The 17,675-nt window shown below is 44.7% G+C and overlaps 1 protein-coding gene across 10 annotated transcripts in view; it reads left to right on the top strand.

Moving 5' to 3' along the window:
- The window catches only part of LOC143360337 (protein turtle), a 315,901-nt gene that overhangs the window by 249,767 nt on the left and 48,459 nt on the right, over positions 1-17,675 (top strand). For 8 of the 10 annotated variants that reach the window (XM_076799066.1, XM_076799063.1, XM_076799068.1 and 5 more), the window contains one exon: positions 1,427-1,560. In XM_076799066.1, the coding sequence (XP_076655181.1) occupies positions 1,427-1,560 (134 nt within the window). The remainder of the gene's footprint in view (positions 1-1,426; positions 1,561-17,675) is intronic. The other 2 variants (XM_076799067.1, XM_076799069.1) reach the window with 1 other exon arrangement.

A 17,675-nucleotide genomic window follows, 5' to 3' on the forward strand; every position in this document is an offset into this window, starting at 1 on the left:
GTTTGTTAACAAGTGTACCAAGTTTAAAATTTTTGCACCCAGCAGTTTTCTTTTAAAAAATTCCCATTGGTGACTTTATAATCAGGGCGACGATCCAGGAAGACCTTTCAACTTTGCCTTACTGTAGGCACTGTAGTTTCTACAAAAATGAATATTGCCTCTTCAACAAATTTGAGTACATGCTCCAAATGTTTGTTAACAAGTGTACCAAGTTTAAAATTTTTTCACTCAGCAGTTTTCTTTTAAAAAATTCCCATAGGTGACTTTGTGATCAGTGCCACGAACCAGAATAGCCTTTCAACTTTTCCTTAGTCTAGACACTGTAGTTTCTACAAAAATGAATATTGCCTCTTCAAAAAATTTGAGTACATGCTCCAAATGTTTGTTAACCAGTGTGTCAAGTTTAAAATTTTTTCACTCAGCAGTTTTCTGTTAAAAAATTCTCATAGGTGACTTTGTGATCAGTGCCACGAACCAGAATAGCCTTTCAACTTTTCCTTAGTCTAGACACTGTAGTTAATACAAAAATGAATATTGCCTCTTCAAAAAATTTGAGTACATGCTCCAAATATTGGTTAACAAGTGTACCAAGTTTAAAATTTTTGCACCCAGCAGTTTTCTTTTAAAAAATTCCCATGGGTGACTTTATAATCAGGGCGACGATCCAGGGAGACCTTTCAACTTTGCCTTACTGTAGGCACTGTAGTTTGTACAAAAATGAATATTGCCTCTTCAACAAATTTGAGTACATGCTCCAAATGTTGGTTAATAACTGTGCCAAGTTTGAAATTTTTTCACTCAGCAGTTTTCTTTTAAAAAATTCTCATAGGTGACTTTGTGATCAGTGCCACGAACCAGAATAGCCTTTCAACTTTTCCTTAGTCTAGACACTGTAGTTTCTACAAAAATGAATATTGCCTCTTCAAAAAATTTGAGTACATGCTCCAAATATTGGTTAACAAGTGTGCCAAGTTTAAAATTTTTGCACTCAGCAGTTTTCCTGAAAAAAAATTCCTGAAGATGACTTTATGATACGAGTGCCAAACCTGATACACTTTTTGAAATTGTCGGCTTCTCCTCCGATATAAACTGACCGAAACAAATTCATCGTTTAAAAATTGCCTTCTGGCCAACAACGCAATATTATTGCAACAATTGTATCACGAATGGATAACGAATGCATCAACGCGTTGGACAATGCACACAGAAATTGAATAAAGTTTCTATTATACATATACCAATCCGAACCAATTGATCGTTCGAAAATTCCCTTCTGGCAAACAGTGCAACATTAACCCACCGAACGAATCAGAAATCAATAAAAAAAAGGATGAATAAATGCATCGAACAGTGCACGGAAAAAATTAAATAAAAATTGGTTGATTTATCTCGGTGACTGAACGAGCGTTTAATTATTTTGTTCCAGGTCTCTGCCACCAGGACGCGGTGCACATCACGGCAATCCTGGGGGAGAGCGTTGTCTTCAACTGTCACGTAGAGTTCCCCGGTGAGCACCCAGTGCCCTACGTTCTCCAATGGGAGAAGAAGGTAGGCAACACGGTACGATATCGGACGACACCCTCTGCTCTCTATATCCGTGAGTTAAATACGTGGGCCCCGCTCGAAACAAAACGATCGCGTTTCTGGTATCAGCGACGTACGCGCATTCATCGCAAAAATCGCAAACCGCATCTCTCATCCCCCCTAAACGCCACCGTAAAAGCGTTCTCGGTTATTTACGATCCGCTCGTGTTCCGAATAAACACCATTACACGGAACACGGTATTCCACCGCCTGAACGAAACTGCCAACCAGCGACACTACTCTCCAAACACAATTGTCTATTTCTCTAAATAAAGTTGTTCAATCATTTCGAAAATTCTAACCCCCGTTTCTAAGAGCATACCTCGTGACATACATGATGATAAAATTAGAATTTTAGAGGAGCTTTCGGAGTATTGGTCGCGGCTCTAGTATAAATGACAGTCACCCTGACACTTGCAAACCGATCAGTTTCGCAGTATACTTTCCGTCGGTGGTGGCAACCGGATAACGTCGTCGCCGGGATCGGCCGGTGACCGTGTCTGTCGTTGTCAGAGGAAACGATAAAAAGAGCAACGTCGCCGGGGGTGGCTCCGCGGGGGTGGAAAGATTCGATCGTACCATTCATGGAACCCTTTCTCTGTCGCCACCCCCGCCACGACAGGTTTCACGCTCCAGTTTCCCCGATTACGCAACACGTTCGACCACCGGAATGAAAAACAGAAGATTTCAATGTTGCTGCCGGGTTTTCAATTTGTTGCTAGAAACCGCTCACCCCCACTGGCAAATACAGTGCGTTCAAAAATCGTGGACTGACTAGAATGACTAGGGAAGAGGATGGGGGTAGAAAAAGGGACTAAGGGTTGTCCTAAAACTTTTGTTAAATAATTTCATTAAGTAGAAAATATTAATTTCCTCGAAGTCGTAATTTCCTTTGGAATTGAAAAGTGATTTCCGAGCTTCCCTTTGAGGGCCGAGAGTTAACAGGTTCGACGAGCATAAATGAATGCCTCTGTGTTTATGGGTTTGCGTGGGCGGCGACGATCATCGAACACTCATGTCACCAATCATCGCTGATACCAGACGCGATCGAAAACAGAAAGAAGAAGATGATCGGAGTGAGCGGGGCCCCGTGGGCACACACATTTTCTCTTAAAGCATCGCCAGTATTTGTCGAACGATTTGAATTGGCTTACACTATTGTACTTGTGTTCGTTCGGCGATTTGTTCCGCTTCCGATATTGCTTACAACTTTCGATTTTCCGTTGTCTTACGTTCCCTTGATTTTCTGTTCGCGTTCTACGATCATTTCGGTTCTGTTCACATTGTGTTCGTCTCTGTTGTCTTGATTCTCGTTTTTCTTTTTTTTTTTTTTTTTTTTTTTTTTTCGTTGGAATCGGTGGCGAACGGGACACGCCTCACAGATACATACATATGTTTCGTTTATTTATACGTTGGCTTCCCGCTCGCGTAGAGTTCTTCAAGTATAAATACCGTAATACGTTGTTCTGTAAACGTTTCTTCACACGATACTATACACGTATATACTATACGTATACGCTACGCGTGTTTGGTATATACCGTACAGTATAGTATATACTGTATTACGTATGTATATCTGTATACCCGGACTGGAGAGGGCAGAGCACGTTTTTCTACGTCGATCAACGAAGTCATCCGATCACACGATTTTTTCTCTCTCTCTATCTATCTATCTGTTTCGACGTTCCTTCGGTCATACTCACAATCGCATTGTCGCATCATACTCGCGAGTTCGTCGGGCCACGCGATCGCTGGGTCACCACTGACCCCCGCACACCCCCGTGCAAAAGTCGTGGAACAATCTGCAGAATTGTTTCTGAAAGCTTAGCGACCCATTCCAGCGAGTGATCGAAATAATTGGAGCACGAGAAATAGGTCTTTTAATTTGCAATTTTAACTTGCAGATTAATTCACGAGTGAGCGATTACTGGAACAGGAAAAATATGTTCTCGAACCGTCCGGTGAGAATTTTGTTTACATTGTAAGGTTCTGAATTGCAGCTCTTAAATTCTTTGTCATTTATAATCACCTTTATACAAAATTCATAGAAATCCAATATGGCTAGACTTTGATTAAAAAATTCACTGGTTCGATGTAAAATTTATTTCTCAACGGAATAATCTCTTACCTACAACTTTAATCTGCGTTCTTTGTTATCCATATCGAGGTTATTATTTACAATGATTTGCATCGAAGAATCGACAGTTCTGCTATAAAAATCGTCATCCAATATTTCGATCGCCCGCTACGAATGAAATATTCCACTGTAATTGTCTTATAAATCTACGTTGAAGACGATTCAACAGGTAACTTTCAAATTGGCGAAGATTTGTCAATTTGCACGAAGGTTTGCCGGTCAGACGTCACCGGGGACGCCAGATCGCGGCGCAGATCGATCCCCTCGATCTGAAGGGGCGAGATGCGTCGCGATCTACGGGATTTCTCTCAGGCCGTGTTTCGATCGCGGGAGAGAGTTCGTTGCACCGCACCGATTCGAGAGAGAGAGAGAAAGGGCTGTTGTTCCTCGTCTCGCAATCGCGGGCACACACTGTCTTCCGGGCTGGTGAATCGGCAACCGATTTTTCTCTTTCCTCTCTGCCTCGACAATCTATCGGCTCGAAAATTTCTAAACGCCTGTCGGATTTGGTACAGTGAACAGTGTTGGCCGCTAGCGTGCGATCGATCGGCGAGCTCGGTTTGGAAAAATCGAGAGGGGAAAAAAAGCTACCGGGTTGCAATTTTTCCGCAACATTGTTGACGTGTTCGCTGATCAATGTACGTTATGTTCACAATTTTCGGTGTCCACCACGCGTCTCAAATTTGTACTTAAATGATTTAAACGACTTGATTGATTAATAAAAACAGCGAACACGTCATACAATCCACATTAGTCCTATTCTTACTACTGGGTGTCCCAGAATCACAAATCCATTCGAAGCATGCAAAATTCCCATCGGAAAGGTATAGAAGAAATCCCAAAAATTCGAGACCGTGCGATGAAATAAATCCTACAGTTTTAGGCTAGCATAGTGATCGGGCTCGTCGATCGCGAGACACACGGGTAGTCGTTCTTTCTTCTCGGAGGCGGGAAATCGGGAAATCACGTCTCTGTCTCTCTAACCTCTGGTGTTTTGCATGACGCCGCGGGCGCGGACGAACCCGCAGATCTGCCGATGGGGATCGACTAAAAAATAGCCGTTGAACAAATTAAATTCGGCATTAGAATATTTTTTATCTGGTTCAAAATTTACGGAATAAAATTCAAACGTCCAGAAGTAGCTGAAGAAACTTAATGAAATGCGGAAAATTTTTCTCGGGCCACGAAGGGGACCCCTAATCTAGATTCTCCGGGGGGAAATACGCACCGGAAAAATAAATTAGGTTCCCGTAGAGTTAAATTTGTGGGTATTCAAGTTTGCGAAAGGATAGGTAGTTCCCTCGATCCCCGGTTATGGCAAATCCGCGAGTTCGCACGCGAGCACGACCGCGGCTGACCTAACATGCCACAAGACGAATGGCGGCTCGTATCGTCTGTGCGGCATTAAAAAATTATGGCTGCGACGCGTTATCTCGTTGTCGTTACGAGAGGCGGCCCGCGCACCTGCATGCTCGTAGCTTCCGGCGAACTAATCTTCGTGTCACGCGTCGACATACGGTCGACGCTTTGTTACCGTTTCACCGTTCAATCCCGACCAGTATTTTTCCCCCGGGAAAACCGTGGAAAATGGAGGGAAAAGCTGGAGGGAAAATGTGTATCCTCCTCTTTTTTCCCCAACCCCGTTCCTGCCCTCGCACGCGGTTCCACTGCGAAATGAAACGGAGCGGGAGGGGTTATGGTTTACGCGCGCACGACGGGTTCAACGGGTTCGCGGCGGCGATTCGATTCGGAAAGGGAAAACTCGCGCGAATTGTCCGCGGATTTCCACCGCGGAATTCAATTTCTCCGGCGAGAGATCCGAGCGATACGCGATTCGCGACGGAAACACAATTTTCTTCCGTTCGCGTCGATCGGCGCGAAAATTGGCCGAGGAAACGGCGGATCCTCGTGTCTTCGCGGCGCAATTTTGCTGGAGTTCGAAACTCCCTTAATTTGTTCACTTTAAAGTAGAATATTACAATTTTACCCTCTCTTGCATTCTCTTGCCTTCGAGTTTGCTCGTTCCTCCGAAAAGATGAAACGATTTAAAACAGAATTTTATTCTTTTATCGCGCGCAGTTCTTGACTGGGAAAATTGAGTTTCGTGCAAAGTCAATTTATCTAACTTGCTTTCAAGTCGATAAACTTTGAAGTCGAGGAGGATTTTCGGGAAGATCTTTGACGGATCTATAAAACGGATTCTTTCCCATAGAAATGATGAAATAATAGAAAAATGACAGCTGGTTGTACCTGAAGTCGTGACAGAAATCCGAAGTGGGTCATTTTGAACGTCTGCTGTAATCACCGAGGTATAATGTTAATCTAAGCGAAACAGCAAGATGGCGGCGTCTCTGTCGATTGTTTAGGCTTCCGCTAATTGCGTCAACACGATAGTCAATCGGTGGGGAAGGATTAAGCGTTGTCGGCGGTGGCATAATCGGATTTTTGCGACTGAGAGCGAAGGGATCGACGAGAGGGGTAGTCGCGGATCGACACCGGATTTCGAGACGATTAGCGGCGTGGCGACGCGCGTCGCGTTGCGTCGCGTCGCGTCGCGTCGGCCTCGGTCGAAACGCATTAACCGTGAATTCAATATTGACTCGGCTAACCCGCGTATCCATCGTCGTGTAATTAATTAATCGATCGATCGATTCCGCAGGACAATACCGTGATTGCCGCAAATGACAATCGCCATCCGCTTCCGCGCGGCCGACCGGTCTCCTCTTATATGGCGATCGGCAGCTGCGAGCGTCACCGATCATCGACTTCCTCCGCGATCTCGTGGGATCCCGACCGATAGAAATTGATTGGAAGTATAATGTCCGCATTGTACCGGTTATCGTTAACGGCACGCGCTCATTGTCCGCGAGACCCTTTCAACTGTACACGCTGCCGTGGTCACGGCCGTCTGTCGCCGCGAGTGTTCCACGAGTGAGGGCAAAGTGAACTTTAACTGTCTTCTCCATTTCGTCGCAACTCTGAGATACATACGTGGCGAAAAAATTAATAGCGAAGATCTAACCCCCGAATGCAATTCAAATGAATTTTTTAAATCGTGTTCACTTTACATGGTTTTCTACAGAGGCGTTAAATCTCTGTTGAATTGCGAAGATTGAGACACTTCAGGGAGAAACGTTAAGAATCTCGGCAACCATGTTAGGAATATTTTTCAAAATGTACTGTGACGTAGTTCAGAGATAATTAGGGGGAGTTTAAGTCATCGTTTTGATGGTTTTCAATTGGTTTATAATATGCAAGCCTCCGAATTTTACAATTCTTACTTTTATAAATCGGAAGAGAAGTGAAGAGATGTCAAGAAACTTGGCAACCACGTTAGGAATATTTTTGAAAATGTAATGTGACGTAGGTCAGGGATAATTAGGGGGAGTTTAAGTCACCATTTTGATGGTTTTCAATTGGTTTATAATATACAAGCCTCCGAATTTTACAATTCCTACTTTCATAAATCAGAATAGAAGTGAAGAAATGTCAAGAAACTTGGTAACCACGTTAGGAATGTTTTTCAAAATGTACTATGACGTAGTTCAGGGATAATTAGGGGGAGTTTAAGTCATCGCTTCGATGGTTCTCAATTGGTCCATGAAATACAATCCACCAAATTTTACAATTCTTACTTTCACGAATGAGAAGTGAAGAGATGTCAAGGAACTTGGCAACCACGTTGAGAATATTTTTCAAAATGTACTATGGCGTAGTTCAGGGATAATTAGGGGGAGTTTAAGTCATCGTTTTGACGGTTTTCATTAAGTTCGTAAAATACGAGCTCCTGAATATTACACTTTTACGTAGAACTGTATTTTCACGAGAGAAGAGAAGTGAATTTTACTCGTAATGAATCATGGCACAGTTGGAGGGTAATTACGGGGTAGTTGAAGTCATCAGTTTGACGACTTCTTAGTACATTTTTTTCTTGTAAAAAGATGCAAGCCTGTGCAAGCAGCTGCGAGTAGACGCGCGAAAAGTGATCGCGCTCGCGCGTCCAACGCGCCACGCTCGGGGGAAAAAAGTCGGACGGGAAGAGAAATTAGTTGTCAGCCGCAGTGGCAAGGGGTGAACCCGGGGTGAGGGGTTGTAAGGGGGTTGGCCAGGGTGCCTGGGGCTCCCCCGCGTGATTTATGCGAGCATAAAAAAGAAAACAGCCCCGCGGACCGACGCCGCGCCGCGTGGAAATGGAAATGGCGACAGCGGAGAGATCTTCCGAACAATTCCTTTTTCGAGTGGGAAAATTGTTGGACGAACGCGTGCCCGATGAAATTTCATCCCTTAGGTGGTATTCCATTCAGTGGCTAGGAAAAACTAACTTTAGATCGCAAAAGTTTTGATTGGAGAGAATTCATTTGTCCATTATGTTCAGAGAGAAGGCACAAATAAATACATAAAAAGAAATCTTACATCTCTACAGAGTTTAAAAAAATACAAAGAAGTATATTTCACAAAAATTTCGAATATCAGGGAGTAAAATTCAAAGGGGTGGCTCAAACTGATGGTACTTAATAGAATAATAGATGAAACAACTGAATAAAATTGTAGGCTATACAGATTTGAAAAATTACAAAGAACTAGTACACCCTTCAAAAGTTTGAAGTTCTACGAGGGTAGTAAAATGCAAAGGGGTAGCTCCTACAGAGAGAACACAAAACAATGGACGTAACCAAATAAACAAAATTGTGGTAGGCTTCACATAATTCCAAACCTGCGTAGAACCATTACATCTCGCAAGAATTTCAAATTTCACACTGGGGTGGTACAGACCGAGGGGTCAAAGGTCGAGCAGACTGAAATCCGCGGAAAAATCATTCCAGGCACTGTGATACGCGTCCGTGGCTCTTTTGCCACAATTTCGGGTGTGTTTTATTTTCTTTGAAGCGTAACCGCGAGCGATGCGTGTACCAGCAGAGAGATAGACGGTTCGCGAAATCGCGCGTTTTATTTGCGCTTACCTCGGTTCCGCGTGACCGGCGGAAAGAGGATGCCCGCATTAGGATTTCGTGGAACAAGTGGTCACATGTGGGTGGCCTCGAAAATCACGGTGTGTCCCCACCTTTCCCATTTCCAGGAGGGAAAACTGGGAGTTACGCCGGCGAGCACAATTATCGGGGATTCCGAGCCGATAACGCGTAACAAAGCGGCACGCGGTGTTCAATTGCTCCGCGTTTATCTAAATGATGTTCTCGTTTCGATTAATGGGACAAACGGTGAATAAGACGACAATGTGGGCCCCTGTGGTGCGCTCGTTCCTTCACAATGCCTGCAGCTTCTGATGAACGAGGCGAGAAAATCAGAAACGAGCCATTTCGAATCGCCCTGTTGTTCTAGTGTTAAAATATACATATGTGTAATAGATTACATACACGAACTCGAAATTTATAGAATTCTGCTGTAGAGTTTGTAGAATTTGTAGAAATTTGTAGAAATTTGTAGAAATTTGTAGATAGAAAAAGAGGTTCAGAAGAGCAGGCGAATTTCTTATGGAATCGCAATATAGCCGGGTCGGGTGGATCGATTAATCGAGATCGTTAGTCAGCGTGATATTTTCCGGTCGTGGATAGATTGCTAAAGTCGATCCCTCTCGTCTCGCAGCAATATTCTCCGGAAGATTGTCGCGCACCTGTTCCACCCCCGCGCGTCGCCTAACCCTTTGTGTTTCCTGTACTGAAGGTACGAGCGTTTATCCGCGGGTAATTTGCATACGCGTCTGTTTGCATCGCCGAGCGTGTTTAGGCAGGTAGCAAACAAAAAGAGCAGGGAATAAGGGGATTGGTTGGTTGCTGCGCTCGCGCGCGCGCGCTTGCTCCAGACTCGGAAAAACAAAGTCGCGCTACGCCACGAGGGGATTTGCATGCGGATGCGGTGGCGGCTCCGCCCGGATCCACCGTGTACGCGGTTTTTCTATATACCGGGGGCTGTTTCAATTCTCAAATATAACGGCGGACTCGCGAGAACAGTGCGAAATCACTGCCTGGAAACCGAATTGCTATGGGAGACGGAAGAACGTGTGTTCTTCAAGTTCGAGGAGTGGGATCGTGGTTTGTTGAAAGTTTATGCGACTTGGTCGATTTGGAAAATTTAATTAAGATCGTTTAGGGTGGAGCTCTCATCGTGGCGCACTGATATTCATTTTTAGGGATACAGTCGATCACACTGTGGATCGATACTGTGGACATGCGTTCAATTTCTGTTGAATTAGCGGAATTGATGATTCACTTTAGAGAGAAACGTTAAGGAACTTGGCAACGGTGTTAACAATTTTGTTCAAAATGTACTGTGGTATAGTTTAACGATAATTAAGGGGGTTTTAAGTCATCGTTTTGATGGTTTCCAATTTTTTTTATGAAATACGGTCCTCCGAATTTTGCAATTCTTCCTTTCATAAATCAGAAGAGAAGTGAAGATATATTAAGAAACTTGACAACCCTGTTCGAAATATTTTTCAGAATCTACTATGGCGTAGTTCAGGGATAATTAGGGGGAGTTTAAGTCATCGTTTTGACGGTTTCCAATTGGTTCATGAAATACAATCCTCCGAATTTTACAATTCTTACTTTCATAAATCAGAATAGAAGTGAAGAAATGTCAAGAAACTTGGCAACCACGTCACGAATATTTTTCAAAATGACCAATGACGTAGTTCAGGGATAATTAGGGGGAGTTTAAGTCATCGTTTCGATGGTTCTCAATTTGTCCATGAAATACAATCCACCAAATTTTACAATTCTTACTGTCATGAATGAGAAGTGAAGAGATGTCAAGGAACTTGACAACCACGTCACGAATATTTTTCAAAATGTACAATAACGTAGTTCAGGGATAATTAGGGGTAGTTTAAGTCATCATTTTGACGATTTCAAGCAGGTTCCTAAAATACGAGTATTTGAATTACACAATCTTCATACATAGTTCAAGGGATGGGGTGCCCCCTTCTAAAAGTTGAGGGTTCCGGAACCAGTTCAAAATAGAGCTATAGCTTAAATACTCATAATTTGCTGGCAAGAATAGCCACCGGTATATTCTCCACTCTCGTCTGTTTCGGAAGAAATTATGAATGCCCCAAAAAAGCGGGAGCATCCACCGTAAAAACGTTCTGCCCATCGCGAGCGTTCATTGGTTCGCGATCGCCCCGACCAGGAAAAAGGAAAAAGATAAGACCGAAAAACGAAGCGGAAAATAAAGAAACGTTCGCGTAAAAATGTGCTAATGCTCTCGGAGGGTTGGGGTGCAACGAAGCGATGGTAACGAGCCGAGTTTTTCTTCGCGGCTCCTCTATTTTCGAAAGAGGTCGAGAGACGCGTGGGGGCGGGCTATATGTCGGGGTGGGGGTTGGAAAGAGGCGGGCCAGTTGGCGCGGATCGTGGAGTGGGGGATGAACGAACGTTCCGAGGGAGAAGTCGCCAGGGCGCGGAGTGTAGCGTAATTTAATGAAACAAATGGAGACAGGAGTCAACTGTGCGGACGGCGAAGGGATGAGCTGAGGGGTGGGAGGGGCGAGGGCCGAAACTGCCGGCCGGAAAACGAGAAAGGAGCCCGTTTATACAGGGTGTCCCACTATTTCAATCGTTACATTCGAAGAACAACATCCCGAACGTTCTTTTTGTCGTCCCTGTAAAAATCAATGCTTAATTTTCTAGGAGAACAATTTTTTCCTAGTTAGATTAGATGATACAAAGGTTAAACAAAATACAGCAGGCTTCTCCAATCGTCTGAATAAATCAGCAATAGCGACGTTCTTAACCTCATTGAATCTCTCCAACTGTTTTAATTTGCCCCGGTTCCATTTCTGCAATAAATGCAAATCATCCGCAGTTTGCGCATAAACCTAAGCTCGATGCACATTCCCGGGAACACCCAGTAGGCGCCGCGTTCGAGAAACAGGGAAATAGAGTCCTCTTGCAATTCAATTTCTCCGTCGCGGCGTTTCCGCTCGGGAAGACATTCACTCCCACGGGAAAACTGACTCTTGCTCCTCTCTCCATCTCCCTCGCCCCCGCCCCCCTCCTCCCTCTTTCCCCGTAACATCCGCTGGAGGAACACCCTATCCGAGGTTTGCGAAAGTTGCCCGCAACCTGGCAGGTTTCCCACCGGGAGAGGTCCTACCGAATATTTCTCCGGTGCTCGCTCGACAACGTTTCCCCGTCGTTCCTGCGTTCGCGAAAATAAAAACAGCGGACACCGGTGCTTCTACTTTTTTCCCCGGCCGCCGAGTTAATTATTTTTCCTGGCAGCTTGAACAACAAGGAAATGCAAATCCCGTGCGGGGGCGAGGGGAACTAGTTGTCCCGAGTGGCGCAGTCGGTAATTAGGTTTCCGAGCAAGAAACGAACCCGGGAGATCTAGAAAAGTCAACCGAACGCGCTTTAATCAGTCGCGTGAAATCTGCCGGACTTTGTTATTAGCAAGTTCTCCCGACGATTCTTACAGTTTCGATTAAACTCGAATCACCTAGGTCGCGTCGATAAGAGACTCCAAAGCAAAAAAAAAAAAAAGAAAAAGATGACTGTCTAAGTTTGCAGGAAATTCGCTTCGGGAAAATTATCGCGACTCGGCAGACTGGCAGGACATTATCCGCGATACTAAAATTGCACAGCCATCATCCGAGGCTATTGAAATTGTACAGCGCAAAGTCCTCGACGTCGGACAACTTCTGATAGCCTTTTCCCGAGCAGCGAAAGACTTTGGCCGACGACGGACCTCTCGCGTCGCAGCCTCCGTCGAACGAAAATTAATTCCACCTTAAACTCCCGTAACAAGATTTCCTTCTTATATCCGGGGCGAAAGGCTCGGGCCCCGGTCGGGCCGGGCCGGGCCGGGCTTCGACTAAATTTACATTCGCGTAAGCGGAAGATCGAACTCGATCCGATCTGCATATTAACGAGAACGTCCTTCTTTTCTTGCGTCGAAGTTCGTCGCAGGACCTTCTTCCTACGTCCTCATCCAGGTAGAGCCCGCGTTCCCTATTAATTGCGAATTATCCGAAGTTTCCGGGCGCGAGCGCAAACCTAACCCACGGGGTACACGCCGAGCGGAAAATTGCTTCTTTGCCCGCAGAAATTGTAATAGCGGCGCGAGCACGCCTCCTTTGGCGCCGGATGCGCTCCACGGGATGGTAACGCGGATTTTAAACGCGACGCGGACCGCCTCGGCTCATAAAACAACCCGGCCATCTTGCCCTGCCACGTATGGCGACTGAAAAACACGAGAACCGTGGTAAAAGTCGCATTATTCCACTAAGTTTATTTTTCCGCCCCCCCCCCCTCTTTTCGTATCCCCTCTACATTACAGAATGGTCTGTTGACTCCCTAGCAGTATCAAACAACACAGTCGCTGAAAAACATAGGAACTGTAGTCAAAGTTGTCCTTTTCAATTAATTTTATTTTTTAACCCCCCCACTATTTTTATAAAATTTCGGTCTGTTGCGGGTTCTCTAGGCTCATAAAACAACACAGTCACTGAAAAACAGAGGAATGATAGTTAAACTCGTGTTGCTTCACTAATTTTATTTTTTAACCCCCCACTCTTTCCATATCCCCCACTATTTATATAAAATTTGGGCCCTTTACGGACCGCCCCGACTCAAAAAGCAAAGCCCCCTATCTTGCCCCGCCCTGCACAGTCACTGAAAAACTTGAGAACTATAGTCAAAGTTGTCTTATTCTACTAATTTAATTTTTTAACCCCCCACTATTTTTTAACCCCCCACTCTTTCCATATCCCCCACTATTTATATAAAATTTTGGGCCCTTTACGGACCGCCCCGATTCATAAAGCAAAGCCCCCCAATCTTGCCCCGCCCCGCACAGTCACTGAAAAACTTGAGAACTATACTCAAAGTTGTCTTATTCTACTATTTTTATTTTTTGACCCCCCACTATTTTTCATATCCCCTCCACATTCGAAAATTTGAGTATATAGCACAGGTGCGTACAATTGACAGTGCTTCTTAATTTATAACCCTTGAATTAGGTCCTCGATGGGATTTTTGGTACATATTTTCGAATCCACCCCTTTTCGAATTTATTGATTGCAGTGTGCTTCGTTTCGCCCCCCGTTATAATTGATTAATCAGGATTTCCGGGTGCAAATTGTTCGCCGACGAAAGCACCGGGACGAGCTTGCGGTTGTCGATGCGGCGCTTTGAGAAACGCTGCCCCCTCGCGTTATCGATTGAACGTTAGCCGGTTAACCCGTAGTTGGCTTAAAAATAGGACAACGTAGAGACCACACCGCCGCGTGGCCGGCTTTACATTACATAAACCGCCCCACAGGCTTGGTTCTGGGAACGTACGGGGGATGTGTTACACGACCGACATCCCTGGCCCCGGCTTTCTTCCGCCGAAGTCTTTCGGGGACACGCCCAGCCCCAAGTGGGCGGGGCCGAGTGTAGTGGACGATTTTTGCCGAAAGAGACCCCTACGACGAGCTTGTGTCAAACTTTCTGGCCGGACATCCAGAACGTGTTGTGGTGACTTCGTTGTACTTTATAGGAAGCTCCGCCCACTTTTGGGAGGGGCCTAAGTTTTGGCTGCACTACTTGGTTAGTTTCTATTGTGGGCTTAATCCCTCTTTCACTTCTCATGGGGTATCGCTTTAAACCCCCCACTTGTTGTACAGTGGAGTTGTATTGTCTGTGGAGTTTAATTATAAGCTCCACCTTTCGGCGTAGTTGTAGAGAAGCTTGCCATTTAGGGGAGGGGTTACAATCAACTTTGGATTTCTATCAATTAAAGCCGTATAATTATCTCATCCCAGATACTTCTAAACAATATTTCTATAAACATTTTTATTAATATCTCGGTGCTAAGCCCACACCTTCCATCAAATTCCGCCCACTTTGGGCGGGGTTCAACGTTTGGCTCCTCCTCTTGGCCCCTTCGTCCAGAAAACCCAGAAAACAACCTACGAACGTTCCAGAATGTGCTCTAAAATATCTCTGTGATCCTCAGCGTTAGTTTTCGCACATCCAGGGCAACGTTAGCGTAAACCTCGCGTTCCCGGGGATCACGGCAGAAGCCAGCGACGTCCCGCGACCCTAAATCGTTCGGAGCAATGCGGAGGCGTGTTGTCGTACGGGGTTAGGAGGTCTACATGCATAATGCAGAGCGCACGGAGGCCAGGCTGAACTACTCAACTGTGTCAGGGTTAACCCCTTCTCCTGGCGCCCAGTTCCACGTGCAGATTCCAACGTTCCCTCCCTTCGTTCCCACCCTCCCTTCACTCGAACCGACTTCAGTCCGTTTCTGTTTCTCCCGCATCACAAGAGGGAGAGAGATAGAGAGAGAGTTCAGGGCTTCGCGGGACTTGTTATATCCGCTAATTGGCGGCATCGTCTTCCCCTTTTCCAGCATTGTTGTTATTAATGCCACCCTCGAGATGAGCCGCCTAACGAGATAATTAGTGGAACCCAAGACCCGCCCCCTCCCTCCAGCGTTCGAGATCTCGAAATCTGGAACGGATCGTTTATTCGCGAACCTTATCCTCACGTGTCCATCGAAGCGGTTGGAAGTTAGGTCTCTTATCAGATCAACCCTTAAATAACATATTCTTCTTTCCTTGGAAAAATTGAAGTATCAAGTTAGTGTGAGAATTTGGCTATTATTTTTACATCTTTGGAAGAATTGATTTTTTAATAACCGGCTTGCAAAAAAATACTAGTGTTTCTTGTCGAGTTTAATGTAAAATTCGAAAAATTTCTGTCACATAAAACTATAGACAGTGTAACTGAGGCTTAGTTTCAGGGTTTGAGATAAAAGGGTGCCATTTTGTTATGCGTTCAGATATCGAGCTCAAATTTTGAGCAGATACTACTGAAACGTCATACAATAAAACGTATATATTGTCTTTTCGATGAACCACAATTTTGCACATTAAAAAATTGTTAAAGTCTCCTTATTCTCTAAGCCCTCAAGAATATGCAACCCCTCAACACAAAACATACTACTGCAGTTGTTTAAGTTATGAAAATCCTTCCATGGAAAATAATTGATCAAATTTCTTTACTCAAGTCTATGTTATAATACGATTTGTGCAAAATTTAAATAAACTCTATTTTGTCATTCCCAGAAGGCAGTAAACACAGTTTTCGAGTTGGGTACGTTCAGAGTTACCGATTCAAATAAATTTCGTTTCCGCTGCCAAGGGATGTTGGTACAGGCAACTAACGATGTTTTGAGAAGGCAATGCCGGGTATCGAGTCGACAATAAGGGGGTAATGGCGCCGGATTACAGAGTGGAACTTAATCGATTAAGAAACTTGGCGCTCGGCTGTTGTCGCTTCACAACACCGATCCGCCTTGTATCGCAAACTCATTCGGGATTACTACACTCTGCGAATCCCCGTTTCTCTACCCGCGCGCTCATGCTTCCACCGGAGGCGTGTGTCTCTGTTGGGGTTAATTGTCCTCCGGCGAAAGTGCTCAGCCACCCCTTAATAAGTTTCCGTGCGAGCGCGTCGCCGCACCCCCGAAGTTTCCGCGTAAACCAACGAGTAGTTTAACGAAAATCCGGAACAGGTTCTCCGTCTGCCCTCCCCCCTCCTCCCCCGCCCGAGAAGAACTCGAACAATTAGACGGAAACGAAGTGGTTTCCGAGGGTGGCCCTTGATTGTTTTTCAAAAACCCCACTGGATTGTCGCAAAACGAAACTCCTCCACCGCGGACTGAATTCTCCTAAATTTCGCAACTTTCGGCTACGATTTCAAAGGAATTTCGAACTTTGTAAAAGTCTGAACGAAGTCCGACCATTCTATAATTTTCCATCGACCAGAAATAAAATGAGTCCCCTGAAATTCTTGCGAAACCGGGGGACACTATTTTTCCAGGGCATTGCCACGATCCCAGTCGACTAATAAATGTCGGACCGAGTTCGACGCGTCTCCAACGGAGTTTTGCAGATCCGAAAATTGCCCGATTAATATTGAATGGGCCACGAGGAGATTTATTCGCCGTGGAATAGTCGCCGACAAGAAACTCGTGGTTACATCTCGTTAACATTTCACCGGTTCGGTTACCGTGAGCATCGACTCGATCTCAGGGGGTGCTGCGACCCCCTTAAACATCCCTCCACGAAAGAACGGGGACAGGGGGCCAGATGAATTATCAAAATTTCCGCAACACGCCAAACCACCCCCTAGTAGAAACTACATACGTAAAGGGATTCCACCCCTTCGGAGAGGGACCGGACGATTTCCGACGCCGTTTTATTTTCCACGCTCAAAGGACCAGGGCCGCATGAATTATCGAACATCGTCCCTCGACCTGCACAGCTGGAAACGTGCCACTCCTCTTTCGCTTCGCGATTCTACTTCTGCGAAGAACGCAATTTTCAGCAGCAATGTTTTCGAGGGGGCATTCCGTATTTAGGAATTTTCTCCGGCAGAACTATCGAACCTTTTGCATTAGGATTTTTTACACGTATTCGCTGATATCTAAAGAACGCGTTTGATTTTTTCAGGTAAAAAAAAATCAATATTACAAAAGTTATATATTTTTTTATAGGGTATGTTTCGGAACTCATGGATCGACTTTAGGAATTATTTTCGGAAAAAGTACCGAACCTTTTGCATTGTGATTTTACACATAGATTCACTGGTATTTGGAGTACATGTATGGTTTTTTTCGTGTAAAAATAATGAAAATTGTATGAGTTGTATATTTTATTATAGGGTATGTTTCGGAAATCATGGGTCGGCTTTAGGAATTATTTTCGGAAAAAGTACCGAACCTTTCGCATTGTGATTTTACACATAGATTCACTGGTATTTGGAGTACATGTATGATTTTTTTCGTGTAAAAATAATGAAAATTGTATGAGTTGTATATTTTATTATAGGGTATGTTTCGGAAATCATGGGTCGGCTTTAGGAATTATTTTCGGAAAAAGTACCGAACCTTTCGCATTGTGATTTTACACATAGATTCGCTGGTATTTGGAGTACATGTA

Source organism: Halictus rubicundus, chromosome 13 (genome assembly GCF_050948215.1).
Source record: "Halictus rubicundus isolate RS-2024b chromosome 13, iyHalRubi1_principal, whole genome shotgun sequence".
In the NCBI taxonomy this organism is placed as follows: domain Eukaryota; kingdom Metazoa; phylum Arthropoda; class Insecta; order Hymenoptera; family Halictidae; genus Halictus; species Halictus rubicundus.